This window comes from Notamacropus eugenii, chromosome 1, assembly GCF_028372415.1.
Source record: "Notamacropus eugenii isolate mMacEug1 chromosome 1, mMacEug1.pri_v2, whole genome shotgun sequence".
Taxonomy (NCBI): domain Eukaryota; kingdom Metazoa; phylum Chordata; class Mammalia; order Diprotodontia; family Macropodidae; genus Notamacropus; species Notamacropus eugenii.
The window spans coordinates 485944132-485957341 of record NC_092872.1 but is presented as its reverse complement, the minus strand read 5'-3'; the positions used below and the strand labels follow the sequence as shown (position 1 = coordinate 485957341).

At 40.5% G+C, this 13210-nt stretch overlaps 1 protein-coding gene across 1 annotated transcript in view; it reads right to left on the bottom strand.

The window, feature by feature from the left end:
- Positions 1-257: 257 nt before the first annotated feature.
- DBH (dopamine beta-hydroxylase) overlaps positions 258-13210 on the bottom strand; it is a 31904-nt gene continuing 18951 nt past the window's right edge. Inside the window, exons 6-12 of the mRNA XM_072632874.1 lie at positions 12755-12921; positions 8968-9111; positions 7025-7063; positions 6075-6134; positions 5402-5529; positions 4096-4255; positions 258-1021 (exon numbers count right to left, since the gene is read on the bottom strand). Of these exons, the coding sequence (XP_072488975.1) occupies positions 890-1021; positions 4096-4255; positions 5402-5529; positions 6075-6134; positions 7025-7063; positions 8968-9111; positions 12755-12921 (830 nt within the window). The 3' untranslated portion in view covers positions 258-889. The remainder of the gene's footprint in view (positions 1022-4095; positions 4256-5401; positions 5530-6074; positions 6135-7024; positions 7064-8967; positions 9112-12754; positions 12922-13210) is intronic.

Here is a 13210-nt window from a genome sequence, read left to right as displayed (position 1 = left end):
GCTGACTCTAGAATGTGGAAGAAGGGAAGAAAGCCAACAGTCATCATTTTCCCCTAACAGTTTGCCTTTAGTTTTGATCTTGGGTCTTTTCATTTGGGTTTCTGGTGGGTGGGTGGTGGTGTTAGGGTATCTTTTTTTAACTAGGTGAAAATGTGGATTTATCTTTGCATCAGAGCAATTTGGCATGGGAAATCTCTAACTGGTTAAATGTCTCTTCTTGTCTTGGTTGGAAAAGAAAAAAAACCTACTATCATTAATTAGTCATTCAGAGAGAGAAAATGTTTAAGTAATGCTTGTATCCACCGCTTGACATTAGGACACACCAACACAGATCACAGTCAATGGGAGGACAGGGAAGATTGCTTTTTTAGAAGATATGTTAGCACTAGGACTCACCCACTGGGGCCCTCTGATGGATAAACTCCTGATGCAGCTACAACAAAGGGTCTTGCATATGTGGGGATCAGGGTCAAAAAGAAAAAACTTGGATGGTAGTCTGTCTCATGCCCCAAGGGAAGCTCTAGCAAGCAAAGAAGCATGGAGTACTGGCTTGTAGATGCTCCATATACATTTAACATTGCTTGGAAGTATTTCCATTTTAGCTCATGGTTACTTCAGTCAATGAAAACTTCCCAAAGGACTGGTTTTACATGCATAAGACAGATGTCTTCCAAGCCTCAAGGAGCATCTTACTAGATAGAATATTTCTCTTGGAGGTTCTTAGTTCCATCCTGAGCTAGGGAAGGAAACTATCCATAAGATCAACATAGGGCCATACAGCAAGGGTAGGCAAGGGTAACCAAAGAGGGCAGGGTCTACATTTTCTCTGGCTCACAGGAAAGAAGTTCAGGAGAGAGTTGGACCAGGCCAAGAGGGAAAGGATCCTTCCCTAGCCTTTTTTCTCTGTAATATTGACCAGTACAGGGGAAGCAGGCGACAGTCCTGGAGTGGTCTGGCATCGTGGAGTAGCTTCTTCTAGTCCAACCTTGATCTCTGGTAAAGGCTGCCTTTCCCATTCACCCTGAAGAGAAAGAGAAACAAAAAAATAAAACCCAGGGAAATAAGTTGCTAAGACATTTTCTCATTAGTTCATTTAATTCAGTGGATTTACTAGAGTCTCTTGAGGATTTCCCTATGAATCATGGGGTTGGATTTGAGAAAGAATATATAGTGAACTATCACTAATTCACTTCATCTTTGTGGGTCTCGGTTTCCTTTTTTGCCAAATGGATGGATTGGGTTACATGATCCCTAAGATCCCTTCTGTCTCTAACGTTCTATATTCTCTGGTCCCTTCTATTTCTGCCATTTTGAGTTCTACAGTCCCTTCCAAATCTGATATTTTCTGATTCCATTGCATAATTTTTGCAAGCCTCCAAGGGCTCTCTTCAAGCAAGCTCATGGCCTTTGTCTGTAGCATCAACCTTTTTCTGTCTTGTGAACTTGAAAAATATGTGTTAAATTGAACCAAGTTCTGATCATGTCTTTCACGGTAGGATAAATGAAGAAGATGCGGTCTAAAGAGAGAAATGTCCAAATTTACATAGTCCCTTAGTGTCAGACATTGGACCCCTATGTCCCATTGTACTTTCCACTACAAAATACAAGATCAACCGCAATGTTTGGAATAAGCTCACTCACAGTAAACATACCCCTTTTTTTTAGCAGCCTCCCCACCCTGACATTAAGTTCCTCATCCTCCCCAACATTTGACATCAGCATAGGTCACCTGAGGTTGTCCAGCACAAAAGCAATCCCTCCAAGCTGGAAACTTTGGATTTAGCATTAAATAGCTGAGCTCACAGAATGCTTCAGGGAAAGTAGCAGGCTTTAGAATCACCAGGCTATAAAAATCTATGTGACTAATAAGAACTAAGCTCCGTTCTCTTGACAGACGGGATTGGGATTTGGCTGGTAAATGCATTAAATGTCTCTAAATCTCATTTGGTCTCCAATGGCTGGGGGGTAAGGAGGGGTAGGGAGAGAAACAAACTAAGGCATCCACTGTCAGAAGAGTTTTTCCATCTTCCTTCTCCCTCTTCTCTCCCCGCTTCCCCCACTTCCCATCCTTATTTTTAGTCTCTGAGGGAAGTGTTTAGGAGCTCAGCTCATACCAGATGAGTTTCTTAGGAACTGATGATGATTTTGAGTTGTTGTGGGTTATAAGACACAGGAAATTGGAACATCTCTTTCCTTAGGGACAATGTTAAACTTCACTTCGTTCCTCGGTAGCACATTCTTTTGTACTTAATTAGATTCTGGGTACAGCTCTCTGATTGTTCCATCTGGGTTATCCATGTAGACTGTTAGGATGGAATCCTCATCTCACACTTCTGCTGATTACTCCTTGGTGATCAGCATTGGGTAGGCACAAAGTAAAGGAGGCATCTGATAAATGCTTGTTAACATGAATTGGAAACAGTAGCTAGAGGAGGCACCACGCTTTCTAAAACAGTGAAATAGTTTTGGAGGCTTGAAATTTTGTGACTTAGATTTATCAAGAAACATGTGATCAGAACTTCTTTACCCTTCATGTCTATCACCAAACATAACCACTGTGCCCACAATTCCTGCTTTTATCTTGATAAAATGTGAATAGAGAACAATTGCATAGAATCATGAGGGCCTTAGAACTCTAGGAGATGAATTAAAGGCCACCAAGCAAATGCTGAGAAAGCTGAACTATGTGTGTTGCACTAGGTCAGGCTTGGTCTTCACAGAGAAGATTCTAAAATTGTGCCCAGGCAACTCCCTTCCTGTGTGCCCTTGGACAAGTTATTAACCCAATTCAACAGGCACTTAATAAGCATTTACTGTGTTCCAGGCAATGTACTCTAGTACACTAGAGTTATGAGGACAAAGACAAAACAGTCCTTGTGGTCAAGGAGTTTATATTCTACTGGGATAAACAGAGGCACAAATAAATCAACGCAAAACATATACAGAGTAATTTTTGGGCGAGGGGCACTAGCAACCAGAGGAGACAAGGATGCACTTCATGCAGGTGACATTCAAACAACTGTCTAACTATTTCTAAGAATCTATTGAAGCTTAGAAATAGAGGGGAGGAGAGAATACATTCTAGGCATGGGGAACATCCTAGGCAAAGTGAATGTTGTTTAAGAGGTTTCTCTCTGGGCCTCAGTCTCCTCATTTGCCAAATAGAAGAGCTGGACCAGGTCAGCTATAGTATTCCCTCAACTTCTGGTGGTGTATGAATCTATAACAACTCATTTTGTTTTTGGACCAGACTTGTGTATCTACTGGCATAAAGAGCTTCCAGTAAGGTAATTTTCTCTACTAATGAAACTGGTATCAGTTCTATAACTTATAATTCTAGTGAGTTGCTTAAGGATACTGAGAAGTTAAATGACATGGCATTGGTTTCCCAGTCAGGATGTGGCAGAGGCAAAAATCCAACCCAAGTCTTCTTGACTCAAAGGCTATAGCTACTCTACACCCCTACCTCATACTTACATAGAGCTTTAAGGCTGACAAAGTGCTTTTTATAACACTGGACACAAAGTGTTTTATGACAGCACTCATAAAATAACATTGGACTATCTGTGAAGTACAAGGACAAGACACACATTAGCTAGTGAGTATTGCTCATGGCCTAGAGACCCATCCCAAGTCCCCAAAACAAGTCCTTTTGGGGTTCTTAGAAATGTGGGAGCGGGAAGGAGAGGAGGATGTCTTCAGAGGTCTTGTTTATCAGTTAATGCTAGGATTTTAAGGGAACAGGGTATTCCTTTCCCCAACTTACGTGTTCTAGTCTTGCCATGGGTATTGTCCTTAACGCATTGCCCTCCTCAAAGTGTGCATGATCCCTGACACAACCTCCTCCAACCAAAACCTGGCTACAACAATTGCCATTCCTTGGTGTCAGGGAAGTGAGAATTCATATGTTTTTCAACGTACTTTTTCTTCTTCTACCAGCTCTTTCCTTTCTGTTTTTCTTGAGTATAATTTCCAAGATGATTAGACAGAGCAATTTCCTTTATAATTCTTGGATTAGAGACTAAACTAAAGAATGGACTTTTCTGAAATTTCTCTACCTTATTCTATTTGGATCCCACCCTTTCTGAGACTTACTGGAAACCGGACTGCTGAGGATTTGTTGCAGTGCATTGAGATTGGGGCAAAGTCATACAGGGACTTGAGCACATTCCGGTTGAATAAGTTCCAAGGTACTGAAGCAAATTGTTCTTTGACAGAAGATTTAGGGCAGGTACAGATATCTTCATTGTTGAACCTGGGGAGAGAGAGGGGGAAGAAATTGCTGTCAACTGGAAGAACACATTACAATATTTTGACTCCTCCTCACTATAGGGGGAAGGGGAAATAAATAGCTACCTAATCTTGCCTTGGAAAACAGGGTCATTGAGAATGGGGGTTAGGTTGTGCTATATGTCTTTGATGAAAGTCAAAGATGACTCAGAAATAGTTACACTGAATCCAAGGGCAACTAGGTAGTGCAGTGGATAGAGCACTGGGCTTGGAGTCAGGAAGACCTGAGTTCAAATCCAGCCTCAGGCACTTACTAATTTGTGTGACCCTAGGCAACTCACTTAACTTCTGTTTGCCTTACTTTCCTCACCTGTAAAAAATGAATTGGAGAAGGAAATGACAAACCATTCCAGCATGAAGAGTCAGACATGACTGAAATAATTGAATAACAACACTGAATTCTTTCTCATGAAGTGGCTCCTCCAAGATAGAGCATTTTTAAAATTATTCCCAAAGCAAATGGCATATAGTGGGAAGGACACTAGAGTAAGAGTCAGAAGAGCTGGTGCTGCTCTTGTGTGACTTGAGGCAAGTTATCAAACTTTTCAGAGTCCATTTCCTCATCAGAGGTTGGGAGAGGTGAAGGTGGGAATATCTTGTCCTGATTCCCTCATAAGGGTATTGAGAGGACCAAGGGAGATGACATATGTTGCAGTGCAAGGTAAATTCTAATTAGAATAGTAATAGTCCATAAGTTTCTTCAAAAATAAATGTTTCTATTTGACCCACCCAGCTCCTCTATACGCTGAAGTCCTTAGAGGACTGCCCCTTTAAATGACCACTCTGAATTCAAACAGAATCATAAGTTCACTCATGTAGCATTTTAACAGATGATATCAAAGAGGGAAGAGAAGTGTGCCCCACCACCAACCACCACAAATTCATACCTTGAGTAACCATATTTTTTGTTTATGACAACCCAATCTGCTCTTTCAGCCAATCACTTGCCCTGTCTTTCTCAATTTTCTGCATCTGTAAAATGGGCAGGCAGTGTATATGGAGACAATGAAGATTTGCTAGCTATCATATTAGGGTGAAATTCAGACAAATTAGAATGCATTCTAAGGTGTTATGAACATTCTTATTGGGATGAAGGAGGAAGAAGAGTTACCTGTTTACAAGGTGAAAATATTTCTTTAAGTAGCCGGGATCTATAGCACTCTTACATAATTCCAATTGTGTCTGTGGGTAGTAGTGTACATAATTCACACACATTTCTTCTGTGATGCTAAACCCACCCTGAAAGATTAAAAAAATAAACTAATAATTATAACCCCATATGTGTGCATGGTAACCTTAGATTTTCAAAGTAGTTTCATAAATGTTATTTCATTTGGTCTTCAAAAACAACCCTGTGAAGTAGACAAAGCTGGTATTTCATTTCAACTTTATAAGTTAGAAATCATGTTTATAGGAAGGTCATATTGGGTGAAATGGTCACGAAGATCACTTGTGGTCCTAACACTCAGTAGTTCTATGGTTCACACGAACCTCAAGGATATAAAGACTTCAGGGCAACAAAATTCTCTGTCTCCTGCCAGACATTTTGGAGGACAACATGAACAGAAGAAGACAGAAATCTTCACTCAAGCAACTCAGACATGAGTTGGGGAGACTACACTCAGACATATGAAGCAATCAGAGACCTAATCAAGACTTTAGGTCATTAAGTACTTTATTCAATGTGGTGAAGTTTCCAGAGTTGAGGAGAGAGAGGAAGGTGGGGGGGATGATAGGGAATGACAGAGAAATGGAGAAGAGAGATCCAATCCATGTTAACTCACCACAGTTGCCAACTCTCTGGATTCTGTGTTGTATGTGCAAGAAGTGATGAGCACATCACCCTGTGTAACCAAGCAAAAAGTCACACGCATTAACACGTGTCCTGGAGCTGATGCATATGGGCAGGATGTGATGAACACAACTCCCTCCGTTATCTGAGGGCTTTGGGCACCCACCAACAAATAGTGTGGTAAATAGAGCATGGGACTGAGTCAGGAGACCTAGACTACACAATTTTGCCACAGACTAGGTGAATAACTTTGGACAAGTCATTTCCCCAGTCTGTGTCTCAAACTATGGAGCTGAAGGGGGCTTCACAGACCATCTAATCCAATTTCCTCATTCTATAGAGGACAAAACCATGTTATAATGTGCAATATTTTAAGGTGCTTTTCCAGCTGTGGTATTCTATGTTCTAAAGCCATTTCCAACTCTAACCCTCTATATTTGATGGTCTAATATTCTTTAATTCTAAAATTCCGACCAATTCTAACATTCTATCTTTGTTTCACTTTCTATTTGTTGAGATTCTCTCCAGCTCCAATGTTCTATAATCTAACATTCTATGTTCTAAGGTCCCTTATAGCTATAAAAATCTATGATTTTATTCTTGCACATCCTATTACTTGATACATGGGGTAATAAGTGAAAGATCTCTACAAAGTCAAGCTACAGTACCCACCCATTATCAGGTATAAATCTATCAGATAATCTGAAAATGGCATCTGAGGTCAAACTACAATACCCTAAGGTATTTGATGAAACTCGCAATTTCAGCTGCCCTGTGTCACTTTTCCTCCCCATCTCCTTCCATAGAGAGATTTATCAGTCACACCTACCTGCATGGTTAGTGTATAGAAATGAGACAAAATGATACCACAGGGAAAGCAAGGTCTTAATTGACTTAGCTGGGTCACGCTACAATTTGCTAGTTTTCTCACTTGATACTCACCGGGAAAACAGACACAATTTTCTTTAACATTCGGATCTCCTAGAAAAAAGGAAAGACAAGAAGAAAAAGGAAGGGGGAATGATGAAAGAAGCTGTTCAAGAAAGCCATGGGCCACCATTTTGGATAACAATTTGGAACTATGCCCAAAGGACCTTTCGAACCAATGACACCACTATTATGTCTATATTTCAAAGAGATCAAAGAAAAAGAAAAAGGGTTTTTATATGCAAAAATATTTATAACAGCTCTTTTTGTGGTGGCACAAAGAATTGAAAATTGAGGGGACACCCATCAATTGGGGAATGGCTGAACAAGTTGTGGTATGTAATTATGATGGAATACTATTGTGCAATAAGACATGACATGGGGGAAACTTTCAGAAAAAACCTGAAAAGACATATGAATTTATGCAAAGTGAAATGAGCAGAACCAGAAGACCATTGTACATAGTAACACCAGTATTATAACAATGGTCAACTGTGAGCTACTTAGCTACTCTAACGAATATAATGATCTAAGACAATTCCAAAGGACTTGTGATGAAAAATGCTATCCACCTCCAAAGACAGAACTAATGAACTCTAAGTGTAGATCAAAGCATACTTTTTTCTCTTTTTTTGGCAATATGAAAATATGGAAATATGCTTTGCGTGAGTTCACAAACATAATTGATATTATATTACTTGCTTTGTCAATGAGTTGGGGAGGGATTTCAGGGGAGGAAGAAAATTTGGAAGTCAAATTTTTAAAAATGAATACTAAAATAAAGCATAATCATTGTTTTTCAAAAAGAAAGAAAACCTTAGGTCTTAGATTATAAAGGCACTCAAATTTCATTTGGAGCCACTTGGGGGTCAGAGGGTACATATGTGAGATGGACACAGACAAGATGACCTGATGTCTCCTTTTCTCCTTAATCTTGTTTTATTTTTTAATTCCTCTAAAAGAAACTTTAATCTTAGTGCCTTTCCTCTGCTGAATATCCATTTATCCCATTTATCCTGTCTTTTTCTTGTTTGTATCATGTCATGTTTTTCATGTTTTTATCATGTCTCCCCCATTAGACTGTGAGCTCCTCGAGAGTAGGGATTGTGTTTTGCTTTTCTTTGTATCTCCAGTGGTTAGCACAGAACTTGGCACATAGTAGGTGTTTAATAAATACTTAATGGACATACTTAGTGGACTGATTGACTGATAGATTCTCAAGAGCTAAGTTCCAGAGACCTAGCAAATGTTTCAGCATCAGGAAGAGAGGGGAACAAATATGGTCTTTAATGTATTCTAAGGAGAGGAGAGCTGCGGCCCAAAGTAGGAAGTGTGTTTTGAAAGGTGCTTCTCTCCCCCTCATACCCCAATACAAAAAGTATCTCCCACCCATACCTACTCCCCCACCCCACACCCCCACCGTACCAGCCTAACACAAGCTGTAATTCCCACTACTTCTTGGGTTTAAGTGATAAGGACCGGGTCATTGCTTCTAGAAATCTCTTATGCCAACATGCATGTTGCCTCCAGGCCTCCCCTATTACCATACCTAGTAGTATGTAAGACCCTTGAGGGCAGGGACCACTTTAGGTTTTGTGTTTGGATCACCAGCACCCAACAGAGTTCCTTATATATGGCAAGCACTTAAAAAATATTTGCTGAATGATTTTGTCAATTTATCTATTTGATATTTTGGGTATTCAGTTTAATCTATAGAATAGGGAGGTCTTTAAGGTAGGAAAGAGGGATAATGAGCAACAGAAAACCCCAAATAAAATAAATAAATAGGGGTAAGCATAAGAGAATATTCCACCGAGGAGGGGGGAATGCCCCAAATGACAGAACACCAATCATAGGAGTCTTGTTAGAAAGTAGAGAGAGCAACCAAAGAACACCTACCCTTGTTTTGTAACTTTGCCAACCCTAAGAAGGTCAGGGTTTGGACCAAGCATTCATACCTGGAAATGGGGACTGTAGTGGTCATCTCTATTTACGATCTCTGTCACGTTCCCTTCTCGGGCTATGACCGTGATCACCTTCCTCCCGGTGAGGTGAGTATGGAGCTGGGAAGCAAAGATGTGGATCCCAGACTGGGGCAAACTCTAGAGCGTCATAGTAGAAAGACAAAAGGGTTCGACTGGAGAAATGCACTTTTTAACAAGTTGTTGGTTCAAAGCTGTGTTCTAGAGGGTTCCGGGAACTCTGACATCTAGCTAAGTGGGGTGCTGCTGTCAGGGTTTCTTCTCCTTTGTTTCATGAGGGACATTTGGACCAAGTAAACATTGTTAATACTATTTTCATAGCACTTAGTGGCCTTTTCAATGGGAGTGAGATTGTGTGTGGAGAGGACTCAGAGAACATGCATGCTGTACCATTACCGTTTTTAACAAGAATTTCCCGCTTGAATAGGAAATAAGAGTAAATTCGATCCTCGTTGTTACTATACTGCTAAAAGACAGCTCACATCTATTTTGAGAGTTTGGCATGAGAATGGTGGCAGCAGTTTCATACAGGCGGATGGTGAAAGGCATTTCAAGGCAGTAGATACAGCAGAGGAGTAGCAAAGGGAATTGGCTCCCCAATGGGTGCAGCATTTCCCAGAACATTCAGGAAATGTAATTTGTTTTCTCTTTCTATCCCAGACTGTATGATTCAGTTGTGGGGGGATTTTCCCTCAATAGTGCCACTGGCAGCTCCCCTAAGAGGTCCTTTTCTCACTCAGCTCACACGGGGACCTTTTGTGATAATAATGGTGTATTCTACAGAGATTAGCAAGAGACTTGTTCTGTGGTGTATGATCATATTTCATTTATCTAGCATCATTGGGTGATACACTCTGCTCCACAAGTAAATGTTACAGATAACTGAACCTTACCACTTCCGGGGAAAGAATTAGACAGAGAGTTACACGACACTTGGATTCTAGTCCTGCCTCTGATATCGACTTGCTGTGTGACCTTGAACAGCCTGTGCCTCAATTTCCCCACCTTTAAAATGAGGGTTTCAGTCTCAGTAGTTTCTAAGGGACCTTCCAGCTCTCACATTCTGTCTTTTTTGTCTAAGGTACTTTCCATCACTGACAAACTGTGTTCTGTGTTCCAAAATCCCCCCTGATTGATATTGTGTCTTATGTTACAAAATCTCTTCCAGCTCTAATATTCCGTAATTCTATGCCTTTTCAACATTGTCAAACTGGTGGTCTCAGCCCTTGGGATCTGACTTACTAACTGAAGGAGACTTTGATCAGAGTACTCTAAAGCAGTGGTGCCAAAATCAAACAGAAACAGTGACCCCTAAATCCTATGTACATAAGCATGCCTGTGGGGACCCATAATGACTTAGAAAAGTGCATATTAACATTATCTATGTTGTACTATATTTGTGTTTACTGCCTTAAATATTTGCCAAATACATTTTAATTTGATTCAGTGACAATGGGGAGTATTGTGGATAGCAATGCCGCTTGAGGGATGAATGTTAGACCCCTCTGTTCTAAAAACATTCCTTTTCTTTCAAATATGGAAACTTTCCAGTGACTTGCCTGCCTACTAGACAGAGATGAGAAACCCTGGGAGGCCACATTCAGGGATCGCCACATGCACCTTAGAGTTGAATTCTTTATAAATCTTTGTTCCATCAGAAGAGACTTTGTTCCTAAAAGTCCAAATGACTTTGTTAATGAAATAGTCTCATAGCATGGATTTATAGCCAGATGTGAGTATGGAAAGAGGGAGATCAGTAATTATCTTGTCCACTAAAGACAAAATATGAGGAAGGCAGATTCAAATGCATAGGAAAGATCTAGGCTGAATCCTACCTCTGCTGTTTGTCCTTCATTCTCAAAGAGGACCATGACATCATGGAGGTGATGCCATGACATCATGGAGGTGATGCCATGACATGCAAGTGAATTGGATTTAAGTGAGGGCAGGCTGTGCAAAGTCACCAGCCTCACTTTCTCCTGCAGAGCCATCTGGGTTCAGTGGCAAATATGGATGGAAGGATTTTTCAGTAGTGTCAGTAGTTCTAGAATTCTCTCTGCTAAGGTCTTAAAAAAGCAAAACAAATACTTGTTTGTCCCTGGAGTAGGCTTTCAAGCAAGAGGATTAGTCAGGGAGTCATAAAGAGGTTTAGTACAGCACACATGAATTTGTACCAATTGTGTTATTTTGTTGGGAGATGCAGGTAATTATACCTTTGGGTCTTCATCATTCTGTGGGTACCTAAAATTGCATTCCCCAACCTGCTGCTCTAGAAATCCAGGCTTCCTGGGCAACTATGATTGCGTGTGAAAAGCATAGATCTCAAGTCAGAAAATCTGGGTTTGATCTTGGGTTAGGCACCTTATTTCTCTGTTCCTTAATGCCCTCATCTATAAACTACAGACAATGATACCCCTGTCAGGGTTGTTAGTAGGAAAATATTTTACAATTCTTAAAGGACTATATAAATGTTTGTTAATGGTGCGATTTCATCTACTATCCCAAAGAATAGGAAGAACTCTAACCCCCAGGTCATTTCCCCTAAATTAGGGATTTCCAACCTGAGGATGCTAGAAACTTCTGAAGGAGGTATAGGGAACATTCAATAAATAACTATAGTAAATTCTACACTATGTCAAACTATAGAACTTATTTCCTTTCATACTTAATAGTGAGTATGAGAAGGTCTATGGAAAGGCAAGGGATATGAGGACAAAAAAAATTGTGAATTCCTACCCTAAACAGTTCCTGCCTTCTTTTATTGGTTCATTTGTTTCTCTGCCCCTAAATGGGTTCTCTAAATGTGCCTCAATAATCTCTCTGCCACTTTTAACACTGTTGATCTTCTCCTCTTCCTAGATACTCTGTCTCCCCTGGGTTTTCATGGCACTGCTCTCTCTCTCTCTCTCTCTCTCTCTCTCTCTCTCTCTCTCTCTCTCTCTCTCTCTCTCTCTCTCCCATCCAGATGATCCTTGGACCTACACCTCCAGCCTTCATGTCTCTCCTGAGCTTTATGCCCATTTCCTCTACCTTTTAGACATCTCCATATGGATGTCCTATAGATGTTTCAGACTCAACCTGTCATCAAGTTTTTCTCCCTAAACCTGTTTTTCCTTCTAACTTCTCTATTTATGTTGAGGGTACCACCATCTTCCAGTCCCTTACATTTTCAACCTTTGAGTCATTTTCAACTCCTTACTCTCATTCATTCCTGCCCCATATTCAATTGATTGCCAAACTTTGTCTATTTTATGTTTTTAATACCTCTCTCATTCCTCTCCTCTTTATCACCACCAGCCCCTAGTTCAGGCCCCCATCACCTCTTGCCTGGAGCTATTGAAATAACCTCCTAATTGTACTCTCTGTATCCTTCCCTTGCCCTCTTCAATCTAACCACTACAGAGAAGCCAAATTGGTCTTCTTAAAGTCTGATGATGTTACTCCCCAACTTACGAAGGTTCAAAGGCTCCCTGTTGCCTAACAAATAAGATGCAAACTCCTCTATCTGGCATTTAGAGCCCTTCATAATTCGGCTCCAGTTTGTCTTATCTAAGCTCATTACACATTACTCCCCATTATACATTCTATGCTCTAGACAAACTGGTCTACTTTCTGTCTCCCACTTAGTTGAGTTGAGTAAATGTAACCAACTCCGTGTAGATGCTTACAAGACTCAAAACCAAGCTTAAATATTTTTTGGTCAAACCTTGCCCAAAGTAGCCTGAGAGAGCCAGTCAAAAGGCAAGAAACCAGAAATACTCACCAGTTGAGTACATTTATCAGTACAATAACCAGTCAAGATGAAGTCTGTCTCTTTGGGTGGGATAGCCATCACAGGGGTGTATACGAGGCCCAGCTCCATAATCCCAGCATCAAATGGCCTCAGTTTAGCTGTGTAATACAAGCGGAGACCGGAGGAGTCACGGCGGTCTAAGATAGGGAGGGAACCACATCCCAGTTTAAAACTTCAGCAGGGTCAAGAACCGTGCAAAGAAGGGAAAGACAGAAAAAAAATAAACTCCCCAACTCTTCATGTCAAGGAAATAGCTCAATTTTTTTATTTACTGATTGACTGAGTTTTTTCTTTTCTATACACACTTTATTACTTCTAAATCCTCTTATGTTCCCCAACTGTAACACAAAGAAGCAATTGGCTATGAGCAGCAGTCTTATTGTCAAGGATCTGAAGATATTAAGATTATAGAGATTTTAGAGTAGA